General features: G+C 37.6%; 1 protein-coding gene across 1 annotated transcript in view; it reads right to left on the reverse strand.

Annotated features, from left to right (window-relative positions):
- Positions 1 to 15226, reverse strand: part of LOC115446734 (neuroligin-4, X-linked) — a 33245-nt gene that overhangs the window by 12704 nt on the left and 5315 nt on the right. The window contains exons 4-11 of the mRNA XM_030173507.1: positions 14848 to 15000; positions 13459 to 13656; positions 13110 to 13245; positions 11756 to 12013; positions 11266 to 11527; positions 10094 to 10334; positions 8200 to 8337; positions 1126 to 1321 (exon numbers count right to left, since the gene is read on the reverse strand). Of these exons, the coding sequence (XP_030029367.1) occupies positions 1126 to 1321; positions 8200 to 8337; positions 10094 to 10334; positions 11266 to 11527; positions 11756 to 12013; positions 13110 to 13245; positions 13459 to 13656; positions 14848 to 15000 (1582 nt within the window). The remainder of the gene's footprint in view (positions 1 to 1125; positions 1322 to 8199; positions 8338 to 10093; positions 10335 to 11265; positions 11528 to 11755; positions 12014 to 13109; positions 13246 to 13458; positions 13657 to 14847; positions 15001 to 15226) is intronic.

Consider the following 15226-nt stretch of genomic DNA (forward strand, 5'->3'; position numbering starts at 1 on the left):
ATCTCTGGCATTACGGGCGAGTCGGCTAGAAAGAGGCTGAGGCTTTGACGTCTGCAGCGAGACAGACGCTCGCGTGATCCGCAAATATTTGCTCTCGGCGCTGGGACAGAACGACCTCGTAGCTGATAACCTTGAGCCGTATCTTGTAAGGGACCAAAATACAAAAATACACAATATCATAATTTATATATTATTAGTTTTCGTATGTTTTGCAAACAATGAACAGAAATTATTTATTTGTAATTAAATTTTTGTCTATTATTTTAATTGAATGTAATAATACAGTTATTTACTACAATATTAAGATGAATGTCTGCAAAATTGTCCTTACAAATATCTAGAATATTTAAATAATACCGCTCCACTAAAACATTCTGTATAAAGATATCACTAGAAGCAAATATAACATGAACCACGTTACCGGTAAAAGTTTGTGCGCGAGATAAATTACAAACAATATTTCTCGACTTATAACGAGACATTTCCATAGGAGTTGTCCTAATTGGGACATATTTCAGCATATATTGAATGTCACGCCGCTCCGGCGCCGCTTATTGATTAGTCCTCTTTGATACGCGATATCTCCTGAGGTTTATCGCAAGTTTTGTTGGATAAACTTCGGAGCCCAGGTAACTAACAAAGTGTAGCGTAGTTCAGGATAAAAACATAGAACTTAATAGGCAATATATTAGTGTTACAAGTCGGTACATGGAAATTATAATCACTCAAAAAAACTCACCATGTATGTCAATCTAAATTATTTTAGTAACAAAGCATTTAAATTCACTGGAGGTCAATCTCATCGATTTCGCGCCTTAAGTACGTATTCAACAGAGCATTGAGGCGATAAATGGTGAATGGTGTGTAATTACAGATCTGAACCAATTGTGTCTGTTTAATATGCATCAGTTATAAAGCCGAGTCTTCAAGTAAAGCACGATAATAATTTTAAAAATATCAGTGTTATAACCTTCAGATCATTCCGACATGCTGTTGTGAGTTTGTTAGACATACTTTCCAAATTGTTATGGAAAACAAAAAATCTTTAACGATAAAAATAAGGAATTAGAGGAGGAAAATGGGGATTATAAATAAAATAAATATATTCATATTATTATGAAGTACCTGTAATATTGCGAGTCCAAGGTTAACGAGTCCTCCTTTGGGGTAGGGTGCGGGGAAGGCAGCGCGGAGAGCGCGGGCCGCGGGGAAGGCGACGGCTCGCACTCCTCCACTTCAGAGGAATCTTCCTCCGCCTCCGTGCTGTCCTCCTCATCATCTAGAGCCGCCGCTGTCGTGTACAGCTCGGGGAAAATCTCACCTAAGAAATAAGTTTATTGACAGTAAAATATACGTAAATATACTTAACGTGTCGATCCGTGATAACCCGCGGCGGTGGTAGATGCGCAGTATTTGGTAATATTGCAGAAAGACCTCCCAGATTATCCAGCCCATCTATTTTCCGCAAATATCGGAAAAAAAGAATCTGTATTTACAGGACTGACACGCCGCTTTCCTACTTTACTTTCCATAAAAGTAGGTAGTAAGCAAAATGGCCGCAGTTAACGAGAAACTTGTCAGTTATCATTAGTTACCAAAGTATTGTTAATATTTCTAAACAGGAACGATACCGTCTTCTCTAAAACAAGAGCGTCTCATCAAAATTCTCGTATCTAAAATCGTAGAGCAGTAGACATCGATTAATAAAGTTCGATGCTGTCCATTGACGTGTACAAAGTAACTGAATGTGTCGAGGCTCCAACGCGGCGAGCAATTTATGTTACCCGGCTTGTATGATCGGAAACTACCAACCAGTCGATAGATAAATTAGTGTCTGGCATTTCTAACTCCCTACATTGATATGTTACTTTCAGCTAGTATTAATGAACAGGTCATGTCTGTATTCATCTAGGGGTACGCATAAACTAGTGTACGTGTGATTCATCGAGTAATTACGTGATGATGCGGCAAATATTTTGTCTTAATATGTAGTAATTTCAATTTTAGATAACTTATATATATACATATCCATACAAGATAATATAAATGGCAATAAGATCTCGACTATGACATCATAATATAACGTGGGTAAACAATAAATACATATTATTTTGCATCTTCGCTTATTACGTGATAAAGACGTTAGACTACAACTACATAGTTATAAGACTGTAACTATGTACGTGTTGGTAAGTCGGCATGTTTGTATTCCCTGAATACTAATCAAATTCCCTAAACTTTCGTTGATAGAGTAATATAGTTCAACTGAAGTTGTACAAAGAGCGGTTATCGGTGCGGGGCACCGCCAACACCCGCATCCCTTCGAATAGATTTGTTGTGTGCGAAGGGACTGTTACCCCGACGCTACCCCTTGCTACCCCTTTGATACCCCGTTGTTACCCCGTCCAGGCATTGTTCAACGAGCGAACTAGAAATTAAACAGCGACCACAAATTAGGGAAACCCTCGCAACGACTCGCTTTGATCAAACGTCTCTCCCCACCGCGCGTTTATACGGTTTTTATGACTTTTTCTTGTTTTATGGTGGAATTTACGTTTCTAAATATTGGTTATGGGTTTCACGAGTTTAGTCACGTACATTTACTTTATTGCCTAATTTGAGACGTACTTTTCTGAGTGCGGTCTTTATTTTTTCTTTTACGGAGGTGGTGGTTCAAATTTAATTCTCCGTGAATTATTGGCATACAGAGTAAAATTCCCACGGAGGTCTTTATATAATGGAATAGTAATAATATTAGCTCTGTATTACATACTGTCGTACTGCAGGGCAAGGTAATAAGTAATAACTTTATTTATTGAGAGGAATTAGGCCTTAGTCCGCCACGCTGGCTTGTGGATTAGCAGACTTCACATGCCCTCAAAATTCTTATGGAGAACTTATAAGATATGCACACCGTTAAAATAAGCGATTATTTATAAAAAATATTCACATAACTTTAGAAAAGTCAGAGATGCGTATCCATCGATTTTGAACCTGCGGACATTCGTCTCGACGGGTCCGTTACACTCCTAACAAGCTATCGCCCCTATATAAGTTTTAGAATCAACTTCAACTAGGAAGAAGGGTAGCTCTTGCCTATATCTTACCCGATAAAAAATAAAGTCCAATTTTCAGTTCAATAATGTCCCACATTAATCATACTATCAACTTCACAATCCCACATTAATATTCACAAAGGCGGTAATCCTTTAGTTTATTGCGCGGTATAAAGCAGTGGGACTGACGCAGCTCCTGCCGCCGCCAGTAATTGGCGTCCGCTGATTATAGATTCAATATCCTCCATAGCTTACGTTAATTAAAATATGCATTTTTCATTTATGGACATGCGTTTCTGTATTGTATTGTTAATTGCTTACATGCTGAGCTGGTTCTTTGGAGATTTCAAACCAGAACAATATCCTGAAAGGTGATACATTGCTTTTTGTTGGTATCATGATCGCCTTTAAACTTTATACTACGACATGTGCGTTTTTGATATTTAGGGGATTAATCAGTGGAAGAGAAGAAATTATGATAGTCTCCAAAAATGCCACTGAACTAGCCACGTCGGTTGTAAACATGACATTGATGTTATTTCGAAGAATCGGTACATTTAACATGTAGAATAATATGAAGTTCTAAGTTGATTTTGTGTAGAAATTTACATTCGTAATAGTAATACATCATATTCAGTAGAAGAACAAATATTTTCCTGCTTTTCAATTATCTCTAACTACTAAGGTATTCAGTGTAGCAACACATATCATAAGAATAGCAGCTTTTAATACTAATGAATAAATAATTATTTTAATAAAAGTTACTATTTAAGTAATTACATTATTTCCAAGTTATCAAGAGCACTTAATACTTTCTCAATTCCTTACGTAGGAAGTAATATCACAAAGTTACTCTTAGTTTCCGGAAATTTACCAAAATTTCTTTCCGAAAAGTTAATGTACATTATTATATTATAACTGTACGCCGAACATTTAACACCTAAAACTTAAATTTTGATGCAACTTTAGATGACTAAGTAAAATTTAATATTATCGAACATCTAAAAGCTTTTATGGTTCAACTTTAGTTGTAAGTTTTAATCTATCTGTAAAATTTTAATATAATGTTGGAAAGATATGCATTATATTTTGTATCCATGTGGGTATAATCGCCATACACCCGATACATTTTTTTTGTTGAACCTTTCTGTAGTGAATTAATATAAGTATAGAGTAAAACAAGCCAACCTAATTCCGGCAACAGTTGAGGGACGCAGTCTGTTAGTCAACAACAATTTTACATTACTTATCAATAGATGCCAAAGAAACAGGTAGCGCAACTTAATCAAAACAAGATTCCATATTCAGAGGATTACGACCCTCGGCAATTAGGAAAACCATACGAGGAAGAGGATCAATAGGTACAGTGTAGTCCCTTAGCCAAGCCAGGAAAAAAGCAACATATCACCCCAGCATGATTAATATTCCGGCACACGCGGCAGTTAGCGCGTTCATTCGCAATCTAGTTAACGTACAGCCGCAAAACAAAAGCCGTCGGGGTAACAAATGCCCCATCGGCAATTACCGGTGCGGCGCGGCCACATTGTTACCCCATTCGCGCGCGGACATCGTTAAGAAATCCCGGTACGGATCGCCGGGAATCCCGATGCCGGATCCCGATTATCCGGAATATAAAAGCGAATGGTGCCGCGCTTTGTTCTTTAATAAAAATGAATTTTAATGGAATCGTTACTTGTGTTAGACAGATTTTGTTTTACTTAATTACATTTTCGGTAATTGATTATGTTCGTGAATTATTCGGTTCGTGTATAAACAAAACCTTATTTTAATTAAAAATTATAAACTGAGGGCTCAGACAAATTCTAGGTTATTACTGTTTTATACTACTGAATGAAGTAATCAAGTCGTTCAACAAGCAGATAGTAGACTCAGTAGTTAATGGAAAATAAATTGTATGTAGTAGATAGCGTATGAAGCGTCATGTGTACTGTGGTGTCAGTTTCTCGAACAGTATTTATCGGGCCAGTTCGTTGAGTACCGTGACATCGTGATTATCGAAATAATATTAGTTGTAGAGCTACTTGCGGTCAGTAATGTGGAAGCTGAAAAATTATATATAGTGCCCTTAAAATCTAATAATTAACATCAGGCTCTGCTAAAGCCGAAAAAGAAATTTAATAACATTGTTCCGACAGAATGAAGGGGGCCATTAAATTGCATTGCTTTTCATGTCACCTTATTGCATTGCCTTTAGATCTAGAGGGATAATAACAGTAAGCTATCGGGCATCGAACACCGTGCAGATAATTAACGGGCGATTCGTACGCGAGGACACAATGGACCCCATTGTTGCTCCGACCGACACCATCGACCCCGAGGAGTCTACTCCCGAAAATCATGAATAATAAATTAAAACGAGGTATTGATTAAGTATTTTGGCCGATGGATTGGTATTAAAATTAATGATAAGGAAAATTTGTTTAAGGGCAACATTTTTAGACTGTGGCAGGATGAATCAGGCATTTCTAAATAGAGTAATCAAAATTTGTTCGGGATTTCGAGAAACACGTTAAGTATTCGGGAATACAATTAGTGCTTCACACGACGATGAACTCATCACTTATAACGAGATTTAGAGGTGAATTCTAATTCGGGAACAGTTCCACCGCTGCCAATCGCTTCAAGATAAAGGCGCGAGTATATACAAGCTACACAGCCCAATTCCCAGTGACCTATATACGGAATCTAACTCCATTTGTATCCGCCTGAGGGAATATCAATAGAACCTCGGCTCTGGTAATAGTTGTCGATTAATTTGCGAGTTCCCTCACGCGTGGTGTGCTACGAATCGCGTAGTTCAAGTCTCCGCGTAGCTCGTAGCCGCGTAGCAAATGTTTAAGAACAATGTGGCAGAGGTGGATTTAGTTTGTATTTTGTGTAGTTTTCGTTATTTCTGATTTATTTAAATGGAAACATAACTATGCTGTATCCTTTAGGGGGAAGGTAAAGGTGGCAGTGGCGAAGGGTTTATATAAGCCAATCCCTGTCGGCTTTCCTACATGTAGAATTTAAATAAATTTCAACTTGGTATTATCAGATCGATTTGCACATCACATTTATGCATATTAGTGCCTATATGTTGCGTCTGGTTTCCTATCAAAAAAATTCACCTTTCGCCACTGATAATTGGTTTTCGCCTCAGGATGTGATAGGGACTGTTTATCGCTGTATTGGATAATATTTTTTTTAAGCAACGCACAGGGTATCGCATTCAATGTATCTCCCTAGTCTTGTAGATTTCGTGCTAAAAAAGAATCTTCATAATATTGTAGGTACGTACCTAGACACTGTATATTAGACCTGATGTTTAACAACCCGCTCCATTTCCACAGTTTTAATTAATACTTTAATAAAAATTAAGAACAGAAATTTACAACAGTGTACTTCGGTAGAATGGTTTCTAATTAAATGTTCAGCCTAAAACAGTCAGACTGTGACAAGCAAAAAACATTATGAAATGTTTTTTACAAAATGTAATTTGCTTTAACACGAACTAGACCTTGACATCCATCAGTTAAAATATTTTATAACATTTAGAAAAAGCCGCAATAGCGCAGCGGTGAGAGAAGAGGAATGATGGGACGGAAGCTAGAGGTTCATTCCCGGCCTCAGCTTAAGAAAGTCTCACTTGTGAAAGTCACGTGTATATTATAGGTTATAAATGTAAAATAATGAATGACGTTGATCTTTTTAACGCTAAAGAAAAACGTATCGAAGAAACCTACCCACAAAGACAGTCCCCCATAAAAATCTTGAAGGTATTTCGATATGCCAGCAGAGTGCACGAACGAAGATTACTGCCACAGATTTAAGAGGCCTATGAACCTTATTTTATTTTCAATACCGATTATTTTCCTTAAACTACAACGCATCTAAGATTTCTATAATATTTAGGTCTTCGCAGGCGTTGATCAAAATGTAGGTAACCCTTTCTGATCTTTTGTCATATAAAAAATAATAATAATCATTCAAAATATATGTTCTCATTTTCATTCGACCTAACTCCGTCCCTTCATGAAGGAAACGTTTAATGAGGGTGTTCGATATGGCGGCAGAGGGGTGAGGAACCAGGGGGGGGGGTTAGCACAATTAACGGTGAAAGATAATAAGACATATTATATTTTAATAGTGTAAATGTAACCCAAATAGATCTTTTTCGGTTGTATAAACAGGGGAACTTATTTTATTTACATTATAATTAAAACAACGCCACATTTTTTTCCTATTATTTCTTGTGATAATATTGAGATCAAAATTTAAATAGGGAGAGTAATTCATTGTGAGCATAAATTTCAACCTGGGCAACATAAGTATTTTATTTATAAACTGTCTCATAATTTTCCAGCCTAAAGATCACACTTACAGCCTCAATTTCAAAAACGTTATTACTACACATACAAGTAATACATTCGTTTTCAATTAGGTCGTAAAACAATATCTTGTCAACAAACGGCTTGGTAGGAAACGTCATAAAGACAATTTAAGGGCACGTCCCCAAGCCGTCACTCAGGGTGATATATTTTTATATTTGAAAGGGAAATGAGCAACCGAGCCGCCTGTCTCAGGTGCGTCACACCTCTAATAAATAGTCTGGCACAGTTTTACGGTTGCCGAATACCCGAAGATGTACCTAACAAGGTTTGTGTTTATGAGTCATATTTATCTAGTTTTCATGGAAATTGTTTATGGTATAAAGTTTAAATTTTACTATAATTTGTATCAACTTACAGCCAAGACGGGACTTTAATTTTATTATTGTAGTCGAGAGGGATTTAATGGGAGGGAAAAAGCAAATTGATCACCTGATAAGTGGTCTTGGACTTACTTGAAAATTTCAGATGTATTGTGTTCTCTGAAACCGTTGAAGTAAACGAGGAAGTTCGTGCCCATATATGGGACAGTGTACTAGGCTGGTAATATTATAATGGGTTGTCGACAATTTTGGGAAGGAACGGTTAATTAGGTGCAGACTATTCGGGCGTCCATTTACTTAGTACTTTTCTGTATTCTATGGTATAATTAGGAACATTGCGATGTATGTTGGACAGAAGTACCATCTATTAAGTAGCAGGTTGTATACAAATCTGTCTACTTGGTATACTCAATATGTTTATAAACTTACCAGCGAACATGTCGGGGTGAACGGATCTGAACTGGTGATGTCGCGGCGCGGCGCCGGGTCTGTGGAGCTGAGGGATCAGGTGCAGCCACAGCGCCATCTTGTGCCCGCGGTAGTGGCTCTTGACGCGCAGCTTCGTACCTTGGAAATAGAAGGCGAATTGCTTTAAGTGTACAAATATTGTACACATAAATATATACATGTCAAAAGAACATGATTGAAAGTTAAGTGAACGATACGCTCGTTCTACTTTTAAACCACTAATATACATAAACTAGAATTAGCCTAAATAAATTCACGTAACCTCTCTGATGTGCTATTTTCATGATTTTTTTTATTGCTTTGAATGACGAGACGAGCTTACCATTCGCCTGATAATAAGCTATACGACCGCCCATAAATAGTAGAAACACCATCCAACACCTTGAATTACAAAGTATTGTTTCGTATTTCATTGCGCTCGCCATCCTGAGATATGAGATGTTAAGTCTTATTATGTACAGTAGTTACACTGGCTACAATGTCCTTCAAACCGGAACACAACAGTCTCTTTACACTGCTGCTTGGCGGCAGAAATAGATATTGCGGTGGTACCTACCCAGGCGGATTCTCACATATGAGAGATCTACCACTCGTTACCATGACATAGGTTTTATACAATTTTACTCTCATTTTCGCAACCAGCTTCCATCTTCACTCATCGATCTCGCAGTACGCACCCTTAATATCGCGGAGGGGTAAATTTGATCTAATTCGGAAGCGTTCCCATAGCCCTCGGCATTCTACGAAGCTCTATAAGTTAATGTAATTTAAACACTGTCGTATCGGAGTGACGGGAAATACGGTAACTGATATTCACATATGTGATTTATTATACCTTAAGTGCATTTTAAGAAATATATATTTGTACTACAAGCAATATTTGCCTTTAATGTAAATAGCTTTAAATTTAAAATCATTTCCTAAAACGACAGTGGTCTAGATCCGATTCAGTTCTGATAAAACTTGCAATTATTACGTATTTCACGAAGAAGTTATAAAGCTATAATCTCTAGATGTTTTATAAAGGTTATAATAAGAATTTAAATAATTCCAGACGTCAGTTTTCGTTATTATTATTCTTGCGATAGTTTGTGAACCTCTTTGGATTTTTATTAACAATTTCACAATTACCGCTAAATGAATTTGGGTAAATATGCAAATATGACATAATAAACAGTTTTATATTGGAAAAATGTGCAGTGGAATTCTCCGAGAAATAATTCATTCAGAGCAATTATCGGTATTTTAAATACCAATTAAGTTAAACATTAATTACAGTCGGTAATTATAATTATATAAATATTAAAGTAATAATGAAAGTATTGTACATCGTAATGATTTAAGTGTTATAATTTTACCAATTCAGTCGTTTATGTGTTTCTATAAAAGCACATTATAATAATACATTTATATAATATGAATATAAACATATTATTATAATTGAATGTGTGATATGTTATAAAATTGGCATCAATATAATTAAATTGTAATTTTGTAACATTATGAGTCTCCAAAAAGCCCTTATTCCATCAGCTGTCGAGAACAACCATTTTTTTATTCCTCAGTGAGCGCACTCACAATTCTTTTGTATAGTATCTATCAAAGGACCAGCTTATTCACATTCAAATTCAAATGCAATTTTTTTTATGGCATCGGCTAAATAGGTATATTGGTCTTAAGTAATAACGATAGATCCGATATCTGCTTTTGGAGCATAGAAATATTTAGAAAATAGATGCTTAAATCTAGAATAAATAAGTTTATAGCAAATAAGTAATAAATTTGACAGAAAAAAGTAAAATAACTTTAAATAAGTACACAGAACTATAATCTCTAGTTACTCCTATAATCTTACCTATACTAAGATATTGCTGCGTGTTGATCTCGTATCGCGGCCACGAGATGGTGTCGTGATGTCTCTCGTCGGACTTCGGAGTGGGGTCTCCAGTCTTCGCGAACGCAGCCAGGAGTGACACCGTGGACTCCGCGACGGATACGTCTCCTCGGGAATAGTTCCTGGGGTTAATAGGCGTTCCTCCCACTAACGGGAGGCCCAGGAAGTACGGGAGTGTTTCGCTCGTCACGCTACCTAACCGCTATGGGATAAAAATGGTAAATCATTGTCCACAATTTTGTTTGACGATTTTCGTATTTTACTTTTAGCTTTGTTCATAAACAATAATATTGTCATTGTATCGTGATTGCTTTGTACCGTTATTGTATTGCGGTACGACTGCAGTGCTGAGGTCCCGGGTTCGATTCTCGGGTCGGGCTAAGTGATATTGTAATATGCGTTCGCTACGCAAGATGAAAAATTATTGTAATTAACATGTTAGACATAATTAAAAATACTAAAACACTGCTTATGTAATTCTTAAATGGCCCCCGACATCTTATTTTTTGTCAATTAGGTGCCTACAATAATAAATTTGTATAGCAATATTCTAGATATTATTTTAAAATTTTACTTAACAGAACTATGCTAATATATCTTTGAAGACCATCTGCTCCATTCTGATGAATAATTTGATGTTATATAAATTCAGCGCTACTTAAAAATATTTAACTTTAAATACATTTAGTTTTCAGTAGGAAAATATGGTTTTATTTATAGTTAAACATTACTAATTATAATGCCAACGAAGCAGCAAATATCTTCAATACGATAAATCAAGTGAAACTCTGAACAGATTCACGTTACACAATCCAATTTCTCAGTACAATTTAAATTGTTCAAATCGAGTGGATCTTTAGAGCGTGCGGTTAGCATAAAGGTGGCTTTGCACGGTGAGTATTGTGATTAGTAATTGTAAACTTTTGTAATCTTCATTTGATAATAGTTTATTTCTCTCTTTCTCTCTGCTTTGTCCCCTGACACATCATGCGAAGCAATACACATGGTTAAAAGTGGAGATGACGCGCTTGTGTGTGATTTGTTTTGTGATATTTAATTTACCTATTAAGATTATCTAAACTGCCAGTTTTCCTGTTCAAATGTAATCTGGCATAGCGTGTGTCCCTACTGACCTGCGGGTAGTCGGCGTCCCTGGTCTGGTGCGCGAGATGCGCGAGGTAGGTGCTGGCGCCGCGGCGCGCGTGCAGCTGCGCGACCCGCAGCGCCGGCGCCGCGCCCGCCGCGTCGCTCAGCGACTCCAGCGTCGCGTCGCGGATGTTGATCGGGTGTTGGATCGGCTTCTCCCAGTCCGTGTACTCGTTGCGGATCGCCGCGAAGATCTCGTTGCGGTGGTACCGGTACACGTTGCGCACGTATGTGCGGAGGATGCGGTTTCTATACAGTTTATAGTATAAACATCGTTAGGGAAGTTTAAGTGGATCTGTCTGTGATTTTTATGGGTTTGTATTAAAATTTATACGTGACCAAATTCTCTATACCTTGGGCCAATAGTGTATTATCATCCGGTGCAAGTGTTGTATATTACTGTACGTTTACTAGAATCGAAAATAGATTTACAATAAAATACAAGTAAGAATAAAAAATGTTATGATATAATCTCACCGATGCTCCTCCTCAAATCCATGTCTAATGTCATCTTCACTAAAGAACTGGTAGCTCTCGGTAGTGGAGACGACCACCGCGAGCGCACACTCTAAGAACGCGTCACTCGCGTGCAGGGCTCTCGTTGGAGCCTGGACTTGCACGGGACTGTCCCGCGGCAGAGGCACCGACGGCGCCCAGCCTGCCAGGAACCTCGCCCGAGGAGCATCCACAGCTAACAGCGCCGCGAGAGGACGAGCCCTGATGCATTCCACCAACCTAAACATATGGGTGCCCCGTCATTAAAATATAACATCAGATCTGTATAAAATACTTTCCACGAGTCACGACCCTCTTAATTAAAGTGGTAATATCTTGTGACCACCACGCTGAACGAAGAACGTTTCAAAGTCTAGGTTTCTTTACAATGATTGTTGTTTATTAGCACATAAACATAGGTCTTCATGGTATGGGGTCAGTTCCAGATATACAAAAATCCGAAGACGCATAGTAGGAAAATTTTCCGTTATGAAAGTTATGGCAATCTCCTCCCACTCGAAATATGTCAAATCTGTTTAAATTAGTGCATTTTACTATTTGATTTAGTGCCTTAATTGTGCACAAAACTGCCATAGCGCGAATACCATAAACCACAAACAGCGATTATGATAAAATGTTAGTCAAACGCGGCATTAAGTGTAATTATTGTATATAGGTTTGATTGCGGGGTCACGCCCTGCAGTTGGCTGATAAGCTTCATCGATGTAAATTATTCGCTATTGGATTTGGTTTCCACTGAATTTTATGTTAAAAACGATATAATTCAGTGTTGTAACATGATTTAAGCATGATGTATGAGTTTCATTATTGGAACTGTAAATTTATTATGAGTGGTTGTTGGGTGTTCCTATCGAGGGCTCACCGCAATGTGCTCTATTATTATCAAAGGATTTCTGATACTATTTATGGAGCAATTTAGAAGGAACTATTATATTATCATTAATTAAGTTCAGTTGTATTATTTTATGTAGGTAACCAATGTAGGTGGTTTCCAGATGGCGCGCTTTACATAATGAATACAGAACAGTTGTAGATACATAATCATCGCTTTGCCGTTTAAATAGACGGACTCAACGATCATCGACGACCTTATAATAAAAACGATGCCTACTCCAAAGTTTTGATACATTTACCGAATGCCAGTAAATTCCCTTCCTCGTATTATTATTTATAACCATACTTTCAAACTAACTCGACATATCTCTGGTGTTATGAGCCGTCACATAATATCAAGGTAGGTAAGATAAGCTTTTTTACCTTCTCATATAAATCTATAATAACTTTCTTCTATATCCATCCTATCAGTAAGTTTTACCAATTTTCATCATCGGAAGTCTCCGGCACGCATCTCAGAGACTGCGCCGTGTGGTCTCTCGCCAACGCCGCGTCGGGGGCCATTGCTGTCGGACTTAATGCTGAACCGCTTAGCAGCAGGACTCGGGACACCAGACCTAATGATCATATAGCTGATGAAGCCCTTGTCATCCAAATTCTTCCTTGGATGAAAATTTGTGTTAACCCCTTGCATAAACTAACAACTGAACAGTCTTGTAGATTATTATGCTTCTAATTGTTACAGATCCTATTCCATATTTTCCTAAAATAAACACTTTATTTTCTTGCACGGATCTTCCAAGATTAAAAACTCATTTAGCAGACCTTACCTTTACTCTCCGGCGCCATGAGCATAGCGTTGACGAGCGCAGCTCCCGCGGCATGACCAGCCAGGGTCACTCTCCGAGGGTCGCCTCCGAAGGCAGCGATGTTCCTTCGTACCCAGCCCAGAGATGCGATCACATCCAAGATAGCCGAGCCGCCGGCCTGCTGTATAGGGTCGGACTTCACGCCCGTTGTTAGATAACCTAAGGATTGGTGTGAAGTTTTTAAACTGATTTTTGAAAGGTTAAGATGTTTTGCCAAACAGATGTAGTTCAAAGAAGTGGACAGTGTTGACGTCTTAAGAAGAAGTAGGCCTTGTCTTGTAAGAGAAAATTAGCAAAAGATCTTCAATCTCATCAACGACATTATATTCCAATGAGTGAGGTCCTGCAGGGACACCATCGCGTCACTTGCAGTCGTTGAAATTCTCCTATATTCTGCATCATCTATCCGATCCAGTTTGCGCGATTAGTGTTCAATTCAACACACGAAAAGCTTGTAAGAACTGTGTGTTTTTATGAGCTAATTTAGTATTCTTTTATAATGCTATAGTATATAGATACAATAGCAATCCTTGGCGTTTAAACTTTAGTTATATAAAATTACAAGTTTGTGTTATTACGTAAGTTTAAAGACAATTTATCAGCGGGAAACAAAATTGTAACCAACATTTACTGTAATATGTAGATAATAGCTGTCAAAATACACAATTTACGTTATTACAGTATTAAATAACAGTTAATTATAATTCATATTATCCAAAAGCTAAATTACATTTTCAAACAAATTAGGACATTAAATAAATACATTATCTGTGAGCACATTAAAACAATTGCATTGTCTATTATAATTATGACTAAACATTTGTGGATAGATTGCCGTTGATTAAATGTGAGACCGCACCCGACCGAATAACAGTCGAACGTGTAATGCAGTGAACTCCTCACCAGTATAAATAACTTATTTTTCTTTTGCTACTAGTTTAGTCATATAGTGATATATTTAGTTACGTAGTCATACACTAAGTTAGCTATATACAGATTAAAACAAATACAAGGGGCTCGCACAATCTTGTCTCCTTATGAACTTGAACATGCTGTCTATTGTTTCATACCATAAAAACACTTTATAGTTTTTTGACTGATAGTCGCGCAGACCGTTGGCTTTAGAAGCACTAAGATAGAATATTTCTAAGATTTCTTGGGAGCTAAGAAGATTTTTTTTTCCACGAGCACTGCAAAGTGATCCCACTAAACCTGATAATAAATGGGGACTAGACAGAGATTCGACTGACGACACATGATTACTCCTCACCAGTCGACACAATTATGTCGTCCTGTTTTATACTGGATAAATAAATTCAATCAACAATTAGTGAACTTGTATGCTGTTACCTAGTAATCCTATCCTATAGTTAATAGTGATGACGAGCAGATGAGCGCGCGCGGCGAGCACGGCGCCGTCGAGCACGTTGGGCGAGCCCCACTCGTGGGAGGGCGCGCCGGCCCACACCACCACCGCATACGGCGCCTCCACGCCGCGCGCACCTGCACACCGACACATTGACATCTGAGACTCTTTACAGCGCGCAGTTAAATATTATGATGGTATACGTCAATGGATAGTATTCATCATTGTCTTGTCTGATTAAATTTAATAATTGATGGACATAATTCATTGAAATATGCAAAGCGAACAAAAAATTATGATGTAAAGAACAAGAATGAGCAATTTATTTTATTTTATAAGTACGGAAACTTCATTAAAACGGAT

Source organism: Manduca sexta, chromosome 23 (assembly GCF_014839805.1).
Source record: "Manduca sexta isolate Smith_Timp_Sample1 chromosome 23, JHU_Msex_v1.0, whole genome shotgun sequence".
Taxonomy (NCBI): domain Eukaryota; kingdom Metazoa; phylum Arthropoda; class Insecta; order Lepidoptera; family Sphingidae; genus Manduca; species Manduca sexta.